The sequence below is a fragment of the Alexandromys fortis genome, unplaced genomic scaffold (assembly GCF_014885135.2).
Source record: "Alexandromys fortis isolate MF-2015 unplaced genomic scaffold, M_Fortis_MF-2015_v1.1 scaffold_4, whole genome shotgun sequence".
NCBI lineage: Eukaryota > Metazoa > Chordata > Mammalia > Rodentia > Cricetidae > Alexandromys > Alexandromys fortis.
In genome coordinates this window covers 29,781,293-29,801,863 of record NW_026067944.1, presented here as the reverse complement: position 1 = coordinate 29,801,863, position 20,571 = coordinate 29,781,293, and the positions used below count along the sequence as shown (strand labels likewise).

Below are 20,571 nucleotides of genomic sequence, written 5' to 3'. Positions count from 1 at the left end.
CTTCACCTGTCTAAAACACCTGATGGTTTAATAAAGAGCTGAATGGCCGATAGCCAGGCAGGAGAAAGGGTAGGCGGGGTTGGCAGGCAGAGAATAACTAGGAGGAGACACCTGGGAAGAAAGACAGCACAACGAGAGCACAAGGAGAAGGAGGAGGACGTCAGGGGCCAGTCACCCATACAGGCAGCCCTGCGCTAAGAGTGAAAATAAGATACACAGAAGAAAAGGAAAAAGCCCAGAGGCAAAACGTATCCCGGGATAATTTAAGAAAAACTGGTAAGAAACAAGTCAAGCATGGGAGGCGGTGGCGGGAAAGAGACAGGAACTTTTAATAAATAAATAAACGGAAAAAAAAGAAGATGGTTACGATGGGCACCGAGGTGCCACTTAAGGGCATTCCAGGCTGGAAGCATGCTGCAAGATACAGAAACACAGAGAGTGCATCTTGTTTGAATGCACTGCAGTTTGTTTAGTGTTGTTGGGATTTGACATCCGAGGCAACTTATGGCTTGCAGTGGTTTGAATAAAAATGGCCCCATAGGCTTATATCTTTGAATATTTGGTTCCTAGTTGGCCAGCTGTTTAGGAAGAATTAGGAGGTGTGGTCTTGTTGAAGGATGTGTGGTACTGCAGGATGGACGTTGAGTTTTCAGATGCCTACCCCATTCCCAGTTATCCCTCTCTGCCTTGCTTGTAGAGGAAGATTGCACTCTCAACTACTGCTCTGGTGCTGTGCCTGTTTGCCTACTGCTATGATCCCTGATATAATGCTCATGGACTCTAACCCTCTGGAACTATAAGCCCCAAATAAATTCTTCCTTTATTATTAAAAAAAAAAAAAAGAAAAGAAACAAGTCAAGTGAAGGCCAGGCACTCAAAACTAGGACTAAGCCTCTGTGTGGGATTTGGGAGCTGGGTAGTAGGACCCCCCAAAAGTCAGACCAAAAAGAGCCAAAAGAGTAAGAGCAAATACACCCAACGAGATCCTCCGGCACCTGTTCATGCAGCAGAATCAGGTACTGGATGGTGAAGTTCTATTTGAGCATCAACATAAAGAAAAAAACCTTTGGAGGGAAGTAGCAGTAAAAATTGCAGTCTGATTTTTGGTCATGTTGTTTGCAGCTGAAGAGCTCACTCGTTATGCTTCAGAAGACCTTCGATTTACTAAACAAGAACAAGACTGGGGCGGCTGTGGAGAGCTAGCGCCGAGCTGCCGAAATCGGACACCTGGACCTGGAGACGGCAGCTGGAAGGGACCGAGGATGGAGGCTGTCACTGTCACAAGAACAGTTCTGATATTTTATGTCTGGATTTCTACTAGGAAAGCCTTATTTAAATAACACTTACCAAGTGGTTTCTCTCCAATAGCCTTAAGACTCTATCTTTTCACTTCTTATAGATATTTTTAAGCTGTGAATTTCTCCAGTGAACCATGAAATATATTTTGGAATTGAAATTCTGTGACACAAAAGGGAAGGGAGACACCCTGGGCACGGCGGCATTTTTCCTATGCTGAGGCTTGTAACTTGACCTTTTAAATTTATCTGTTAGCACAGAGGCCCTGTGTGCCCAGTGGTCTGTGTTTTGTGTTCATCTCTAAGTTCAAGAGCCCAAAAAGCTACATAAACATTTTTTTTTAGGCACAAACATTCCAAGTTTGTATCTTTAAATGCTACAGTCTCTTCATTGATTTGGCATGCAGGGTCAGTGGTCAAACCCTTTGAAACTCTGTGTTGTCTGAAAGATTCATGGGCCATGTTGTATCTTAATGAAGGAATACACACACACACACACACACACACAATCTTATATGTACCTCAGAGTGAGCTATTTTAGTTTTAGAAGCCAGAAGATTATGATAAAATCTGGGCATTTCATGAAAGAGCAAATGAATCCATGAACTATGCTTGGATTCAGCCTAGCAGGGCCCGATGATAGAAGTGACCCACCTGGTTGAAAATTATCCATTTTCTTTCAGTAGCTGCTATATAGTTTCATTCTCTACACACGTGTGTAGGCTGTGTCATTGGGAAGTTACACGCTGGGCTACAATAAAGACTGTGGGGTCCTTGCACACTGGCTGAAGTTGAGAGGCACAAACTCGGGATTTCAGGAAAGCTGCTCAGGCAGTTGCCTCAGCACAAGGGGTTTGTGAAAATCAGGACATTGTGACCTGACATCAGCTCCGACCTCCAGGATTTAGGAAACGTCTAGGACATAATTGTTTTGTTCTCTAGAGGGCTTTCTTCGTATATAATTTTAGACAGGGCTTCTCAACAGCTCTGCTGTCCTAGAACTCACTATTGTAGACCAGGCTGTCCTCGAACTCAGAGAGATCTGCCTGCCTCTGCCTCCCGAGTACTGGGGTTAAAGGTGTGAGCCTCCACTGCCTGGCACATATATTCCTATTATTTGAACAACCATTACCTTTAGTGCAATATGTCACCAAAGTCAAATGGCATTGCTGACAAAAGTTTTTGAGATGCCTGTAAAAAAAGAAAATACGGACTGGAGGGAAGTAGGTTTCTCTGGATGAACCCCAACTAATCTACTTGGAGGGGGTGCAGAGTAGTAACTCCCGTTCGTTTTGTTCGCTTTTGTTAAGGACATACAAAGTTTCTCGCTGAGAGCAGGAGTGACTGGATCAGAAATCTGAAATGGTTAAATTTAGAAAAATGTTAACGGTTAAAGTTAATGTTTTTTTGTGGCTTCTCTCAAACTACTTTATAATATACCTCAAAAGATTACCAACATTACTTTGTAGATAAAAGACTAAATATGTATGCAGACTTAATAAATCTGAATGTTATGTAGTCTGACTTCAATAAAACCCCAAATATCTAAGTTGTAATTTTTCTTCTGCTTCTGCTTAAAAACCAAACCTAGACTGACTTCAATAAAACCCCAAATATCTAAGTTGTAATTTTTCTTCTGCTTCTGCTTAAAAACCAAACCTAGAAAGCCTGAGGTAGGCCCACAATTCCCACTGATTTGTGCAGCTATAAAACCCAGAGAGGACTCTCTGGGCAATTTCATTGCAAATATGTACACTACTGAAGCGAAAGTACCAGAGAGGCCTGACTGGAAAGCAGACCCAACCTCCAGGACTCAAGAGCCTGAGCAAGTTGGATAAGCCGGGACTCTGGAGCAGCAGCTGGCCTAAAGGGAAGGTGGGCGATTAGTGGGGTGGCACCCCAGAACACGGCGGTGCAGATGGAACCCAACGCCTGTTGCGGGCGCAGGAGGTCGGCTGGTGGCCGGCCAACTCCCGCAGCGCGCAAATGCCTGGGTCCCATCCCTTAGCCCGGCAGCACCCCGAGGGTCCGGCGCAGGTGCGGGGTGGCCCGGAGCGCGGCGGGGGAGGGGCCTCGTGGGCTGGCGGCGCACGTGCGGGCGGCGGGATCCCGGCGCCGGGGGCGGGGCACCCGGAAGCGCGCGCCGACCTGCGGAGCGGCGGCCGGGGGCGACTGGATCGCTAGGCAGGCGCGCGCACACCGGCGGTGCAGACAGGTGGGCGACTCCGCCCTGCACGCCCGAGCCGGCCGTGCTGGGTCCCGGACGCAGCCGCGCCTAGAGGAGCCGGTCCTCCGCCCGGTCCCCGCCTCCGACGGAGGGCAGGTAACTTCTCAGCCAAGGTCATTCTCCAGGCCCGCCCACGCCCTCGGAGCGGTTGGCTCGGAGCGGGCGGGACGGAGACCTCGGGGCTGCCGGGGACTCCTGGCAGCCCGGGGCGGGTGGCTGGTTGAAGCGCCGGGGCGTCGCTTCCTGCACCTGCGAGGGTGAGTTTCCACGGCGCGCAGCCTCGGGGTGGGGACCGCCCGGCTCTACCCAGCCGGTCCCCGCAGGTGAACTGGGCCGCCCTAGCCCTGCTGTCCCGGGCCGCGTGGTCGGCTGTCGCCATGGGAACGGTTGGTACCCAGATGCTTCTAGGCTGGGAAGGGAGGTGAAGATACTCAGAGCCCCAGGAGTCAAGGAGCCCCCTTTCAGGCCACGCGGAGCCGGGAAAACCTGATGGAAACAGGACCCCTCCCCCCTTTCTTTTCATTTTTTATTGCTCAGGCGTTGGCGTTAATCACAAGCGAGGATGTGTTTACAGGATGTGAGTTGAGATGTTGCCACCTTTGCCTTCTGAGAGCTTCTTATGCCTCGTGGTGACAGGTGCAAACACTGAAGGGCAATATGAAGCCAGTAAAAAAAAAGAAAACCGAAGAACCTGAGTTGGAACCCCTGTGCTGCTGTGAGTATATTGATCGAAATGGGGAAAAGAACCACGTGGCTGCTTGTTTGTGTGATTGTCAAGACCTCGATGAAGGCTGTGACAGGTAAGCGTACAGTTTTCAGATGCTGACCCAGCTGCTGCTGTTGAGACGTACCGTATATTCTTTCAGGTTTGCCTTCCAGAGTGCTAGAATTTGCTCTTGGTTCTATTCCAAAGGATCGAAAATAGAGAATTGTTTTTGGTGTCGTGTGAGGATTTTGTAAAAATGAGGTAGGTAGCAGTCTACGGCTGTCCAGTTCAGTTCTTTAGGACTTGAACAGTTTTCTTCTTACAGGACGAGCATGGGGAGAACACGCGGAACAAGGGAGAGTAGGCAAATTAAATGTGTTAAATAAAGAGCACAAACCAGCCCAACTGCAAGTTTAAATGAACGATCCAGGAAGTTGTTACATTTCCAGTGATCTTAATCCCGCTAGGTCACATGGGTCTTGGAGGTTGAAAGATGGTTTTCTGCTCTTGGTTCACCCCTTGTTTCCAGGGAGAAAGGTCATGTATGCCCCACAGAGAGGACTGTTTTATGTAAGCAACAATACCATCTTGACTGTACTGTTGTCTTATCTTTGGCCTTTACTTTCACCAGGATCTCAGCGATGGAACTTGCTATCTAGAGGGAGTCTTTTTAGCGTTAGTGAAAACCATTTTGTATCAAGCGACAGTGAACTGGTTTTTACCATTTTTTTCTAAATCTATATTTTTAAACGTCTACTTATGGAAAGCTTGATGTGCGAGGAAGATGGGTGTTCGGGACACACTTTTCCCAGAAGCAGCCCCTTTTGGCTACAGAGTCACTGTAGGTTGTTAGTCTAGCCATGAAAACGCTCTCCCTGGGGACCACAGCATTCTCCTGTCAAGCTTCACTCTTAAGCCCATAACCTCTTTATAATTGTTCCTTGTCTTTTTCTATAGTCTTTTTAAATAGGTAGCCTTAAATATAGCTTCTTTAGACTTAGTCTGAAATCCATACTGAGAAAATAGAGCACTTTGCACTAATGGCTGGAGAAACTGTCACTCAGGACTGCGGCTTCTCCATTAACTTTGCCGACTCTTGGTCTCTCCTGGCCCTCGAGCCTGGAGACAGCTGTGCTTCCCGCTTCCCCCTGACCCTGCTGCTCTGTGACTCCAGGTCATCATCTCCCACTCACTTTACGGTTTAGACCTGCTCAAAAGAACTGTCTAAAGTTATTTTTGCATAACCGACCTTAACGTTCTTGCCTGTCTTAGTCCACCTAGGCTGCTGCGACCAAACCCTCCAGAGTGGGTACAGAAGGTAGATGAGGAAGCCTGCAGTTCTGGAGGTAGAGAAATCCAAGGTCAAAGGTGCTGGCAGACTTAGTATCTGGTGTGAACCCTCTTCCTCATAGATGGCATCATCTTGCTACATCCCCCACATGGCAAAAGGGATGGATGACCCGCCTGCCTTGATCTTCTTTTGTGTGGATGTTAATCTCATTTCTGCTCCACCCTGTTGACTTCATCACTTCCTAAGAGCCCTACCTCTTAATCAGATCGTATAATAAGATGTGGATTAGGTTTGAACTAAATGAACTTTAGTGGGCCACAAATATTTAAATCTTGGCAGTCTACCTCTGGTCCCACCAATGAGTATCTTCACAATCAAAATACGTTCCTTACATCCCAACAGCCTCAAATATTTAATTGTGCAAGTGTCGAGATAAGACATGTTAAGTCTGGACGGTGGTCTGAGTGGCACTGTCTAACTCATACAGTGTCCGTCAGCTTCTGGCCTGTGGGTAACAGGCTGTGGGCAGAAGGGAGGCAAAGAGCACTTCCTGCTGCTGCATAGGATCAAGGTTCAGTTCCCACTATCCACATGACAGCTTACAGCTGCCTGTAATTCCCAAGGGATCCGACACTCCCCACCCTCTGACCTCAGTAGTCACGAGGCACACATGATACACATATATACATGCAGGCACAACACACGTACACATAAACAGAGAAGAGATAACAGTTGCATACTTTGAAAACACAATAGTGAGACATTCATTGAAAAGACGTTTCCATGGCAAAAAATGAGAAATGGGAAATGGGAAGGAAAAAGGGGAGGACAGGTCCCATTCCCACAGGGCAAATGACAAGTCTTTTTCTGTTTGTTTTTTGTTTTTTTTTGTTTTTTTTTTGGAGACAGGGTTTTTCTGTGTAACAACGCAAGTCTTAACTATATAGCCTACCTTCCAGACACACAGAGCTGAAAGTTGTGCTCCTGAGGGTGCAGCTCACGATGCGGCTCTCATGGGTCAGAGTCTCGTTCCTGCACAGGGGTGGTGTGCTGCTAGGTCCACCATTCTGGGGTCTTGGTCAGTTATTAGCCTGCAGCTTTTCCAGGCATTGCCTAGTGAGGTTCTGTGCTGTGGTCCCAGGCCCACGAGTATACAAGACAACACCCTAGTGAGGACTCTGTGGGGTGACTCCACTCTATGGCACTTCTTCTTAGCCTTGGCCTTGATGCTCTCTGGAACATTCTTTGACACTTACATGCATATAACCATGTCCCCACAACTCCTGTATTCTGTGGGGCTGTAGAATTGGGAACATACGATGCCACCCACGTTTACCATTGGTGTCCTTGAGAGTAGTGGCCGCTGTAATCTCCACTGTACCTGGCTTTTCAGGAACCCACACCTGGGGTTTCAGTAAGACACTACACCAGACTGTAGGAAGCAGAGACTTGATGTGGTACTAGCAGTGAGCCCTGAGATTTCAGGGGTGTTCTGAGCCACTTGCTCTCAAACCATGGTGCCCTCAATGCCCAAGCTTATGATATGAATGCAGCCGCAGTCTCAGAACTGCTTTAAGGGTCATGCTCCCATTGTCTTGATTAACAGCACAGAGCTGAGTCGTTGTCATCTGATGATGGACTCTTTCACACAGGCTTTCCCAGCTGTTATTGTGAGCTGCCATGTGGGTGCTGGGAACTGAACCAGGGTCCTCTAGAAGAGCAGTCAGTGCTCCCAACCACTGAGCCATCTTTCCAGCCCTCACAGTTGTTATTGTATAAACAAGCTAAGAAGGCTGAGAACTTTCCAGATCTTGAGGTGCTGTTTGCCCTTTGGTTTTACATTGTGTCTTTTGCTTTGGTTTTGTCTGTCTGTTGGTTTTCCGAGACATTTCCAAGACAGTGTTTCTCTGTGTAGCCGTGGCTGTCTTGGAACTTGCTCTGTAGACCAGGCTGGCCTCGCACTCACAGAGATGGTCCTGCCTCTGCATGTGCCACTACTGCCTGGTTGTAAACATTATGTCTTTAAGGTCAGTGTATGTGTCTCATATGTGTTGTATGTGTATGTACACGTGTGGGCTCCTTGTGGACAGTGGTTGGTGTTAAGTGTCTTTCTGAGTCGTTTTTCTGCCGTATGTTTTCAGACAGTGCCTCTCACTGAGCCTAGGCTTCCTCAGTTGGCCAGACTAGCTGACCAGCAGTCTCCAGGAATCTCCTGTCTGCAGCTGCCTGCCCTGCAGCACTATGAATATAAGCTCACACAACCATGCCTCTCTGTTTTTATAATGTATGCGCCTGTATAGCCATGTATATCCCATGGTTTTTATGCATAGGTCAGAGGACAACCTGCCAGAGTTGGTTTTCTCCTTCTACCCTGTGGACCCTTGTAGTATGGAGGTCGCTTGTGTTTTTCCCGGCTGCCCAGACTCCCTAAATAACCCCATAGAAACTGAATTAATTAAATCATTGGCCTATTAGATCTAACTTCTTATTGGCTAGCTTTTACATCTTAATTAACCCATTTTCATTATTTTATATTTTACCACGAGGCTCGTGGCTTACCGGCAAGGTTACAGCATGTTTTTCTCTGGCAGTGGCTCCATGGCTTCTCTCAACTCTGCCTTCTCCCAGCATTCAGTTTAGTTTTCCCTGCCTAGCTCTGTTCTACCCTATTGCAGGCCCAAAACCAATTGTATTCACAGCATACAGAGGGGGATCCCACATCAGACCCTTAGAGTGAACTCAAGTCATCTGCCATGGTGGCAAGCACCCTTATCCGCTGGGTCATCTTGCTAGCCCCTTGTCCAGATTTTCACATGAGTGCTGGGGATTCAAACAGCCCTCTTGCTGTCATGCAAATACTTTGTCAACTGAAGTTACCCTTATTAGCCCCTAAAGTCACCATTATTATTATTAATTATTGCTTGTATATGTATGTATGTGTAGCTGAAAGGTGTGTCAGATGTCTTATGCCTACCCTACCTATCCACCACCCTAATTTTTGAAACAAGTTTTCTTCATTGAATCTGGAGCTCACTGACTGGGTAGAGTGTGTAGCCAGTAAGCTCTGGAGGTCCACCTCCTTAGTGCTGGGGTTACAAACACATACCATCACATGCCTTTTTACACGGGTACCGGGAATCTATACCCATGTCCTCATGTTGTATGGCAAGCGCTTTGCCCACTGAGCTACCTCCCAGCCTCTCTTATGAACATAAGCATCCAAGAGAAACTGTGCAGAAACCCTGGACACTTTGATTAGCGGTTTCTATCAATATTCAGTCCCATTACCCTTCCATAAAACTCTAGGACACGAAGCCATCTGCTTCATACATGGTGCGTTCATGCCACGTCTTCATGCGGTGAAATCAATAGGCTCCTTTGGCCTCCTTTATAAAGGGTCTAATCCCATTCATGAGGATTCCTGTCATGACCAAATCACCTCTTACAACACCACCCCCCTGAAGGCCTCACTGTATTGTTGACTCTGACCTTAAGTTGCTGGGATCAGTAATCCTCCTGCCTCAGGCCTTCATGCACCTGTAAATAAAGGTGTGAGCCACCATGCCCACCAGCCTCATCACCTCACGCTCATGTGTTGAGGATTAGGTTTTAAAAGTGGAGCATTTAAACAGCAGCCCGCCTAGCTGTGCAGAGTCAGCAGACACTGTTCTCTTTAGTCCCTGCTTATGTGGCCGCCTGTCTGTCACAGCCTGGCTCCTCCGGGGCGCAGGGCAGGCTTTGAGCTGCATCCGTTTCTCTTGGCTGCAACACTGCCTTCCTTCTTTACCAGCTGACCAGGCTAAGTACAGACCGCACCGTTCGGCTAAGCCCCTTTGGTGTCCGTCCCCTGGGCTTTTCCGAGTTCACTGGAAGAGCACTGCCACTTACGTAATACTTTTTGAATTTTCACTGTCAACTTTTACAACAAGATTCATTTGAGTGTCCGCCCACCCGCTCGGGTCTAGACATTTGTGTGGAATATGTGCATATACCTGTTTATTTAAGGAACAATGCTGGTTGTTACAGTTATAAACATTATCTTCCTATTCTAAAAAAATGATACTTGAATCTGAAAAGCTTGGCTTAGCAGTGAGGGAATGAAATGTTGGCTTTTGGTGTCCTATCATTTATGCTGCTGTTTGACATCTGGGGCCCTGTAGTTTTTAATTCACCAAATCCCTGTGAAGCACATTGTTCTGCTCTCTCTGAATAGATGGCTTACCTGTAAATCAATGCGGCCAGAGACTTGCGAAAGAATCACAGATACGATTTCTGATCGCCTCCGAATTCCTTGGCTTAGAGGAGCCAGAAAAGTTAATATTAGCATCGTCCCTCCACTTGTGCTTTTGCCAGTTTTCCTTCACGTGGCTTCCTGGCATTTCCTGCTGGGGGTGGTGGTTCTGACCTCCCTTCCCGTGCTGGCGCTCTGGTACTACTACCTCACTCACAGAAGGAAAGAGCAGACACTGTTTTTCCTCAGCCTCGGACTATTCTCACTGGGTTACATGTACTATGTGTTCCTGCGGGAAGTGGTCCCCAGAGGGCGGGTAGGGCCCACCCAGCTGGCTCTCCTTACCTTCGGGTTATTCCTGATACTCTTAGCCTTGTACCGAGCCAAGAAGGATCCAGGCTACCTCAGCAATCCAGCTTGCAGTGACAAATGCCCCAGCAACAGCCAAATCGAATGCCCGATCAAAAAAGGGCAAGAGAAGACCAAAGGGTTCCCTGGAACGGATCCCTCAGGGAGCCTCAACAACCGCACGCTGAAGGATGATATTAAGGGCTCCTCCAGGGTGGCACTTGACAGCCCTGCCAAGGTGAAGGAGGACTGGTGTGCCAAGTGTCAGCTAGTACGGCCCGCCCGGGCATGGCATTGCCGGATATGTGGCATCTGTGTAAGGAGAATGGATCATCATTGTGTCTGGTATGTTGGAAAAATCTGGAAGCTCAGAAAATAAGTTCATAGGCTACCCATATTTGCTCTTCCTCTGTGCTGTCCTGAAACGTCTCTTTCCCCAGTTTTACACCTTGTAGATATTTGTAGGCTGTGAGGATGTTCCCGCTTAGTCACCAGGTTCCTGAGTTTCACAGATTTAGTCCCTTCAATTTCCTGAAGGGATGAGCAGAAAAACTTTGGGAGTGGCTCCCTGCCCTCCCCCTCTTCCTTCCAGTTTTTCTTTGGTGGATTGAAAAAAGAAGGATAATTTATCAGGGGCTGTGGAGATGGCTAAGTTCGTAGAATCCTTGCTATGCAAGCATGAGGACCTGGGGTCCCTCAGCATCCGTATACAAAGGCCACGTGCTTTTGATCCCAGCACTGGGAAGGCAGAGGCAGGAAGATCACTGGGGCTTGCAGGCCATCCCATCTAGCTGGATTAGCAAGTTGTTGGTTCCATGAGAGACCCTGACTCAAAAAAAAAAGTGGAGAATGTTTGAGGAAGACACCAACATCAACCTCTGTTTCCACACGCAAGTGTACACACGTACATGCTCGCCTATGAGCACATGTGGTTCCTGTTTCCAGGTGACTACTGTTTTCTGGCTGTACATCCTTAATCATTTTTTTTTTTTTTTTGCAAACAGGGATTTCCATACACCATTGTAGTTGAGGTCTTATCAGATATCCCTTAATTGGTTTTCTGCCCGGAGATAGACTTTGTTTTGTACCTTCAAGCTGGCTGGTGGCAACAGGCCCCTCACATCTAAATGCGGCAACTAAATTTTTGCTGGGTGATGCTGAGCTGAAGGGAGCGAGCAGGACTCAGCTCTGAATGCTGTCAGCAGCAGGTGTGCGCCTGGGCTGCTCTCAGGGACTCTGTCTAAGGAACTACACCTTAGGCCTGCAGAGAACAGAGAGAGTGAGCGCAGGAAATGGGGGGGGGGTTGAAAAGTGCATGGCCCTAGGACAGGGACAACTCTTTTCTGGGACTTGTCTTTAGGTGTAAAGGGTTGTTTTTAGTTTAACACATGCACTTTTCATTTATCCCCAATGGGTGCTTGTGCATGCAAGTGTGTTGGCCCATTTCTAGATCCTCTCTTGTATAATCTGAACCCTCTGGCCACTGAGCTTCCTAGGAAGATGCTGACCTGTGTACCCTGCCTTCACAGAGGCCATGTCATAGGGCCATTTTTTTTAACCCGACCTTTTTCCTAATATCCTGTTCTCCATGCAGCACTACAGGTTTAACTGCACCGAGTCCTTTTGTTGCTCTCATGCTCGGTGAACAGTTTCCAGCTTTGTGCAGTGTTTCTGACTGCACCTTTGAAGTTTTCATACTGCTTAGTCTCAGCTTTCCTCATAGCTGGGTGATCGACCTCACTTGTTTATATTTAGGATCAGGGCTTAGGGGTACAGCCCAATGGTAGAGTGTTTGCCTAACATGCACAGTGAAGCAGGTTCGACCCCCAGTACTACATAAAAACCCATATGTGCCTATGCATGTATGTTTATGTATGTATAAGCACTATATTTAGATGGGTAGATTTGCTAGCTGGGTTCTGCTTTTTTGATTAGTCATGGCTTCAGACTAAGGGATAATGGTTCTACTTTTCCATAGAGAATATAAGACTTTGTCACACAGCAGACAGGGTTTTATTTCCCTAAAACTGAAACCTGAGATGACTTAGGGTTTCATAACTGAACGTCCTACTGTCTCTATTTTAAAGGCTTTCTTGTATATCGTGTGGGTTATACGAGACATTTTCAAATGTGTTTTCCCCTCTGCTGTTTTGAGGATAAACAGCTGCGTTGGAGAATCAAATCATCAAGCATTTATACTTGCCCTTTTGATCTTCTTGCTCACTTCGGTGTACGGGATATCGCTGACCTTGAACAGCATTTGTAGGGACAGAAGCCTCTTTACAGCCCTCTTCTACTGTCCTGGAGTTTACGCAAATTACAGGTAAGTTATGGAACACTCTGTTAAGAGGGCTAGTGAGGAAGAAATAATTGTTGCCAGAAACAGACCATTATTTGCTCTTAAGTTAGCTGTTTTCAGTCAAGCATAGGGCAGGCTTTGGAGATGCTGGACATCCCTAAAATTGCCATCAAAGCTGTGCAGTGGTGATGGGTGTGTTCTAGGGTAATCAACAAAGCTGTGCAGTGGTGATGGCTGTGTTCTAGGATGATAACAAAGCTGTGCAGTGGTGATGGGTGTGTTCTAGGATGATCTCAACAAAGCTGTGCAGTGGTGATGGGTGTGTTCTAGGTGATCAGCAAAGCTGTGCAGTGGTGATGGGTGTGTTCTAGGTGATCAGCAAAGCTGTGCAGTGGTGATGGGTGTGTTCTAGGATGATATCCACAGAGCTGTGCAGTGGTGATGGGTGTGTTCTAGGTGATCAACAATGCTGTGCAGTGATGATGGGTGTGTTCTGGGATAATGTCAGAAGCATCATTGATGGCAGATACCTTTAATCCTACCTTTAATCCGAGCACTTGGCATGCGGAGGCAGGTGCATATCTCAGAGTTCAAGGACAGCTTGTTCTATAAATCACATTCCAAGACAGCCAGGGCTACATATAGAGACCCTGTCTCAACAGGCAAACAAACAGGCTTTGGCTTTACCAGGAACTCCCGCAGCTGAGAAGTTCCTGTGTGCCTGAGGTCGCAGCTGGATCCTTTGGAGAGTTGCTCATATCTCTGTAACCTTTCTCTTTTCTCTAACCTCTCATGGTTTGTTCTGCTCTAATTTTTTTTTAAATTTCACCACTCATGATTACTGTGTTTTCTAGGTCAAGATTCCTCAGGCGTCATTAGGTGGGAGCCCATTTATAAACTGTGCAGATTTCCATTCTCATGTGTGTCCTGCTCCTCCCACCCCCACACATGAAGGGTGCTCTTGTCCCCCTCCACTAACAGTGTTCCCCCTCCACACACCAAGAATGTTCTCGTCACTCCCATCCCCCCACACCAAGGGTGCTCCTTGCCCATACTGTTTGTTCCTTCCCCCTTCCCTCAGCATGGGCGCTCTGTGGCCTCTGGTTTGGTTCTTTGCTTCCTTCTCACTCCTTGTTCTCAGAGCAGCTTCTGCTTCTGCTACCCAGACACCCTGTGTGTTGTTAGTTCTTGTTAGTCTCTGCAGAGATCAGAGCTCCCTACTCCAGGTTTGGACATTGCAGGTATTTTAGAGAGATTATTAACCCTCTCTCCTTGTGGTAACTTTCTACTTTGGACATATGGATAATCACTGTGAAATTCTTGGCCAACACAAGGGTGATAAGTATAATGCAAAGTGTCTGTTTGCTTCGTGGGGTGAAGGAGGTGCCCAGCCCCACCACTGTGTCTCACCCCACTTTATGTGGTGATTGCTGTCCCCTCAGCTCATGGTGGGGTTTCAGATTTGTAACCTGTGAGGTCCTGTTTAGCTTCACACACGAAGAGTCTGTGGTTTCTTCCCAGCTAACTGTTCACCGTTCATGTGTAAGTGGACATGGCCTGGTCTTTGAGTATTTTGAGCGACAGCCCCAGCCCATAGTTTGTGAATGAGCCTTGACGATGTTTTCCTGCCCTGTGTGATTTAGTTTGAAATATTAGGTTCCTATAGCTCTTTTTTTTTATTTTTGAAATTTTTTATTTAATTTACAAATGTCAAGTATGTGTGGCTGCTCACAGAGGCCAGAAGGGGGCATCCTAGTCCCTAGAACCAGAGTCACAGGTGGTTGTGAGCTAACTTACGAGGGTGCTGGGAACTGACCTCATGTTTTCTGGAAGTGCAGCCATTGCCTGTGCCTGTGCCACTGCTCCAGCCTGGCTCCTACATATACATAAAGGGCTGTTAATGTTGAGAGTTGTCCTTGTAGTACTCAGTTAGCACTAGACTTTAGACAGAACATAGCCCTGTTCTTAGATTTCTCTCTCCAACTTCCTAGAACACTGCAGTAATGACCTCTGGGAACCTCTGTTTCCTCCTGAGTTAGACACAGCTTAGGAATTGCTCATTTATTCAACAAGTGCTATGAAGTATAATGAAACAGCCTTTGCTAAATATAACATGCTGGGAAACTATGTACTAAGAATCCAAGGGAAAATCTAAAAGGTTCAACTGGGCATTGGCATTCTGAAGCTACTGTGATATCCTCTAATCAGAGGAGAGGATGCTCAGGTCCTTACTAAAGAGTACAGATGTTCAGAAAGGCTTCCTTCTCCAACGCAGCTCGGCTCTGTCCTTCACCTGCGTGTGGTACTCCGTGATCATCACCGCGGGCATGGCCTACATCTTCCTCATCCAGTTGATAAACATCAGCTACAATGTGACCGAGAGGGAAGTCCAGCAGGCCCTTCGGCAGAAGACGGGCCGCCGGCTCCTCTGTGGGCTCATCGTGGACACAGGCCAGTACAACAGGGGCTTCCTGCGCAATTGGTACCAGTTCTCCACCCTGGGCGCGCACACTGCCCACGCCCCTGCTGAGGACATTGTCTGAAGTGCCTTCCGTGCAGCCTGAGGGATGCTCCTTGCTCTGTCCTGTCCATTTCACACTTCGGTATCCACGAAGGGTTCATCTTCATCACTGTCTTCGCAGACGTGTAGGGCCTTGCTCAGGTTTGAAGACAGGACTGAAGAAAAGGTCATTTCCTCTGACTTCATAACTTAAGGGATTTTGATACTGAAGCTGCAGGTGTAGAGCCGTTCCTTTCCAGTCACCTTCTGACTCAGTCACCAGAAGCTGCCAGAGATGTGCGTTACTCAGGCACAGGCCAGTAGGAGGAGTTTCTGCCCATTCATCTGAGGAGGAGTGTTCATAGGGTAGTTCCTAGTCCTCCTTTCAGTTCTCAAGAGCCATATGACCCCTTGGGAGAGTGGCTTTCCCGAGTCTCAGGTTCCTCTGCATGGGGGCCTCTGCTGCCTAGCTACCTCCTGGAGCAGCCATGAGGGCCATCTGAGGAAGGCCGCGGAAAGTACTGCGAAGCAGCCTGTAGATCAGAACATTGAAGCCAATATTATTAAGACAATCGGTGCGTACAGTTATAGAAGTTCTTAGTGACAGACCTTGTCCTCAGGACCGGAGGTGACAACTGGCTCGATGCTGGTCATCTCGTCTTACTATCTACGCTGTGTGCAGTGGGCAGCAGTTTAAGTGGCGAGTGTTTGCTGACGGATCATTTTAGATTTACTCTAATGCTAACAAACATTAATTTCTTTCCTCTTTCCCATTTCACCTGGTGAGGTGCTAGCACACTGGTGGGTGATGGCGGCTGGACGGGAGGAGACTGCCCTGGGAGAACATTCTACCCCCCTCCTGCCTAGGGATGCTGATTAATATCAAGGGCTTGATTTTTTTTTATTATTGTTCGTGTATATCTAGTGCTGTAGGTTTATAGCACACAATGGGAACATGCGCCTGGCATGAGCTCTCGGGGTGACTGACAGCTTCCCATATCCACATTGCTGCTTGCTCCCCCTTCCCTACTGAAAGTGTCTAGGAGAGAAGAACCGGTATGTGCGCTTTCCGACAATGGACACCTGACTGCTCTTCCTAACTCCCGATGCCGCGCTGCTCCTCTTTGTCCCAGAGCTGGAACGTAGGAAAGACTGTGTGTTCCCGCAGAACGCGCTGTCTTTCTGCTCCTTCTTGACGTCTTTGGTTTTTACACATGTACTGTTCTGGGATCCCAGATCAAAGATAATTTCTGAGACCTTAAATTTGCCTTGGCCTTGTTGCTCAGAGATGGGAAACAGTGCTGCATTTTCCCTTTTGTGCCTGCTTGTAAGCGTTGAGAGGAAATACCACCACCTCTGAATGAGCCCTGTCCTTTGCAGCAGGGGCCACCCTTAGACTCGCCACTAGCCAGGGCTCTCCTGAAGACAGGCGCCACATTTTCATCCAGGGTTGTCATTGCTCTCCCCAGAGATCTATTGTTAACGAACACTAGACTCCATATTCTACTGGGGTTCACTAGAGAGAGCCTGGGGGTGTTTGCAGTTTCTTCAGCGATGCCTGTCCCTGGCATAGAGTCAGACACTCATTTAGAATGAAAGTTGGCTTGGATACAACTAATTTCTGTGTGGGTTTTAGGTAAGAGAGATGGTAGTAATGTCAGACAGTCTATGTGGGCAGAAATTGGTAGTTTTCATGTCTCTTGAATGCCAGGTATATAGCCAACTCTGAATGTCTGGCTGCTGCCAACATTTATAGAAATCATATAGTCAGTATTTGTAGCCTGCCTCGTTTCCAGCAGCAGTGCAGATGTGATGGTGAGCGCTGCAGCAAGACCCGTCACTGGGAGAGTGGCGATGACCACTGCCTTCCTCAGAGTTTGCCATCAAGGGCCAGTTCCCCTCCCGCTGTTGGGAGGACTCATTTTCGGCTCTTTGGCTCACTGGAATGAAATGAAGATGCTTAGGTTTTCTTTTGTGTGTGTGTGTGTGTGTGTGTGTGTGTGTGTGTGTGTGTGTGTATGTGTGAAGGCAGAAGAGCTCTCTCAGAGCTGGAGTCACACGCATCCGTGAGCTACCTGCCGTGGGTGCTGAGAACTAAACTTGGGTCCTCCGGAAGAGCAGCCTATGCTGCTAACTGCTGAGTCACCTCTCTAGCCCTGAGTTTAAGTTCCTGGAGAACTGACGGGAGGGTTTCAGAAAGTCAGCCCTGTGAGAAGATCCTTGTTTTGTGGATCTTTCAGCCTTCCCATTCACTCTTCCCTGCTGAAAGTGTCTAGGAGAGAAGAACCGGGTTTGTGCGCTTTCCGACAGTGGACACCTGACTGCTCTTCCTAACTCCCAATGCTGAGCTGGAACATAGGAACGACTGTATGTTCCCGCAGAATGCGCTGTCTTTCTGGCAGAGATGGGAGATTAATATGAAGAAAACTCCCTCTTGATGTGTTTGGTTTTTACACACACACTGTTCTGGGATCCCAAAGATCAAAGGTCATTTGTGAGACCTTAAATTTGCCTTGGCCTTGTTGCTTCGTAGAGGGGAAGCAGGAAATACATACTCAGCCTTCTGAAGGGCTTGTTTTTAGGAGACATTACACCAGGGGCTGTCCACAAGCAGCTTCCGCTAGGCCCCAGGGTAGCTTTGGCATATATTCCTAGACTTTTGAGCTTTCTTATGATTGCCACATGTTGGTGGGATTCTGTTGTAGGCGTTGGTATTCTCCACTAAAATGAAGCCCTAGATGTATTTTAGGGACAGTACTTTCTGTTTCTTCAGCCACATGGCTGTCTAGGAGATTGTAAACCTCTGCTCTCCGAGTGGCGCTTTCCTTTGGTGAACGCATTGCTTGCCGTCTACTGTACCATCTGCCTAGAAGGAAGAGGCTGAAAACTTCTCTTATGCAATAGTTCTCGATACTTCTAATATTTTTAGCAAAAGGAAACTTTGTATACCAGAACCTTCCACTGCCAGAAAACACAACGCCAGTAAGAGCCTGTGTAATGCTGATATCTGCCCAACAGACTTACTTCCTTTGGTAGGACATCTGCTTTTTATAGAAAGCTCAACCAACAGAAGCAAAAAGCTGTAGACGCAGAGCTTCACCCTCAAAGTTTAGAAGAAACGTTCTGTGCACTCGCCCATCTCTTTAAACTAGCCGAGTGGGCTTCTGGGACTTCACTTTGTTAGCCATACTTTTTAAAAATGAGACTTTCTTCCAGACAAGTAGTGGATGTGACTTGCGCTGGAGGCACCTGCTTAGAATCTGGTCTGCTTAGCAGCAGTTTAAACACGCAGAGGTCGTCGTGTGGGCAAGAGTGAAAACCATGTTAACTGAACTGAGCACCACATGGAACTCCCCATGTCCTGCTGCACTGGAGCTGGCTCTGAGCATCCACTGTGGGACAGCGGGAATGGTGAGCAAAGCAGCCTTGCTCCACGCTGGGCTTGAGCCTTCCTGGGGCACAGTTCACCTTTAGAAATTCATATCTAAAAGGCAAAGCTTTAAAACCAGAGACGGTTTGTTCTAATGATCCAAGTAGAACTTGGATTTTTTTTTCAGGCAAAGCCATTGACAAGCTCCATTCATGGTGCCAGGGGCTGGTGATTTGATGATTTGTTAGGGCTCAGGGACCTTTGCATCGGATCTAATTTCAGGATCTGGTGTTAGACTAAGAGAAATCCAGGAATGAATTTAACATTAAATTCAATATTTAATATGGATGGCCCATCAACAGGCTGGAGGCTGAGGGGACAGCTGCACTTTTTTTGTGTCTGTGTCCATGGCCTGCCACCTCAGCTCAGAAGCAAAGCCTTTTAAATGGAGATTTTACTAAACACTGCCATTTGTGCAAAATAAAGTCCTGTGACAAGTTGTTTAAAAGGAAATAAAGTGCTTTCTTTACAGAAACAGTTGGTGATTCTTGGTGTGTCCTGAAATGGTTTGCCTTAAGAAAACCCTAAGCTGCGTGACCTCCTGACAACTTTGTCCCCACCCGTGGTCCTTCGCTGACCCTGAATTTCACCTTCCTCTTTTCCTCCCTGGTTCTGTAGATCAGATACTGTTTATAAAGGCACCAGTTAGCAGTCATGTTTCAGACCATATCTTCATCATGGCCCGTCAGGAGTCTGATCCTTGTAGAAGGGTCTATAAGCTGGTACTGTGGCCTAGTCAAAATATGTGTCCCAGAGAAGCATGGTTGGTGTTTGGGGTGAAGCAAGATAAAGTTTAAGATAGAAAACTTAATTTTATATGACTTACTTAGGACATGTTTATTGAAAGACCTCACCCTTTTCTTCAGGCTTGTCATTAAATTAATATTTGTGTGTGGCTTTGATTTGTGTTTAGTTGTTACTGGCCAATATTTTCATGATTGTGCTATAATTATAAACAGTGGTTTAGATGGAATGAGAATAAATATGATTTCAGTCCCATTCTCTTGGCCATTGGTCTTCAAAGCACTTGTGTTTTTGGATGACAGCCGCATGGTGATGTTAAAGAAGAAGGTGTGTGGCCGGGTTGCAGTTCTGCCGTTCTGTTGTCTCTCAGCCCACCCTCCACATCTTTCATGACAAAAGGACCAGAGTCTGCACTGCACGATGCTGAATCAAGCACGCTCACTAGTCTACCAGTTCAGATGTCCTGAGCACCACCATCTTTCTCATTTTACTGTGTGCGTTTGTAGACTGTTTGAATTTGTCATAATAAAGATATGTTTCATAATGGGAAAAATTCCTAGCAGATGATTCTGTGTAAAAAAGTTCACAGAAGGGAACATTTGATCAATCTTTATAGAATCCTAAATATTAGAACATTCTTTGAATTCAGTCTAAGTTGCCAGGCCAAGCAGACAAAGCAGATGGATTACTTAGAAGCTGCAGTTGGGAGCATGGCTAGGCATTTTGATGAGGGGCTGGGTGGTCCTCGCTGGAGCTGTTACTAGTGTTTGGAGTTTCCGTCATGCTCAGCAAGGTGCTTGGGCGTCCTAGATGCTCTGAACTCAGGATGGGCCGCTGTGCTGTGCTGCAGCGGTGTTTGCCATTGGGTAGGCTGGGCCCTGTCGGGCACTTGTCACTCATGCTGTGGTCCTAGAACATAGGCTGCCCCTCCCTTCTTTTCTAGGTCCTCACTGCTTTCTGTTTCCATCCAGTCTTCCACTTAACCAGCACCTCACAGTAAGTGATAAGGACACATCTTTCTTCACAAGTCCAGGCAGGCAAACCCTCGTCCTTTTTAAACTTTATTATGCTAAAAATATATAAAATACACAGAACAGTGGTGCTCTAGACTGCTCCTTTGGATGACCCCACTGTGATAGACAGCTGCCTAACAACCCAGGAAAGATCAAGAAGGAAGAACAATTTCCCAAGATAATCCCGCTGGCCTATACATTCTAGAAAGTAAACCAGGTTCAGGTAGGTGTGTAGGTGGGTGGATCCTGGCACCAAAGACTTCCTTGAGGACAAGCACGTAGCTACTGGTACACAGCTGTCACAATGGTGTCAGTATCTGGAAGTCCGGAAGGATGTCAGCCACCTTCCGACGAAGTTGGTCTCGCCGTTCCTCTTTCACCCTTTCTTCTTTGGTAAATTTTACAAATGCCTTCCATGTCTGAAGTGTGACACTGAGAAGCTTCCTTCAAGGAGAAAAGGGGAGAGGTGGAAATCAATGGGGATTCC

At 47.2% G+C, this 20,571-nt stretch overlaps 3 protein-coding genes across 8 annotated transcripts in view; 2 read left to right on the top strand and 1 right to left on the bottom strand.

Moving 5' to 3' along the window:
- Positions 1 to 2,923, top strand: part of Gramd1c (GRAM domain containing 1C) — a 77,959-nt gene extending 75,036 nt beyond the window's left edge. For all 3 annotated transcript variants that reach the window (XM_050148891.1, XM_050148890.1, XM_050148893.1), the window contains one exon: positions 1,123 to 2,923. In XM_050148891.1, coding sequence (XP_050004848.1) covers positions 1,123 to 1,203 — 81 coding nt within the window. In that variant the 3' untranslated portion in view covers positions 1,204 to 2,923. The remainder of the gene's footprint in view (positions 1 to 1,122) is intronic.
- Positions 2,924 to 3,449: 526 nt separating this feature from the next.
- Positions 3,450 to 16,890, top strand: Zdhhc23 (zinc finger DHHC-type palmitoyltransferase 23). 3 transcript variants are annotated; one of them, XM_050148800.1, is made up of 5 exons: positions 3,450 to 3,618; positions 4,060 to 4,322; positions 9,733 to 10,443; positions 12,254 to 12,421; positions 14,673 to 16,890. In XM_050148800.1, exons 2-5 carry the CDS (start codon positions 4,180 to 4,182, stop codon positions 14,938 to 14,940), a joined length of 1,290 nt encoding a protein of 429 aa, XP_050004757.1. In that variant the 5' UTR covers positions 3,450 to 3,618; positions 4,060 to 4,179; the 3' UTR covers positions 14,941 to 16,890. The 3 variants fall into 3 exon arrangements, with proteins under 3 accessions (XP_050004757.1, XP_050004756.1, XP_050004758.1); XM_050148799.1 differs by having other exon boundaries at positions 3,450 to 3,779; XM_050148801.1 differs by lacking the exon at positions 3,450 to 3,618 and having other exon boundaries at positions 4,120 to 4,237.
- The window catches only part of Ccdc191 (coiled-coil domain containing 191), a 67,103-nt gene continuing 63,418 nt past the window's right edge, over positions 16,887 to 20,571 (bottom strand). For both annotated transcript variants that reach the window (XM_050148797.1, XM_050148798.1), the window contains one exon: positions 16,887 to 20,528. In XM_050148797.1, the coding sequence (XP_050004754.1) occupies positions 20,384 to 20,528 (145 nt within the window). In that variant the 3' untranslated portion in view covers positions 16,887 to 20,383. The remainder of the gene's footprint in view (positions 20,529 to 20,571) is intronic.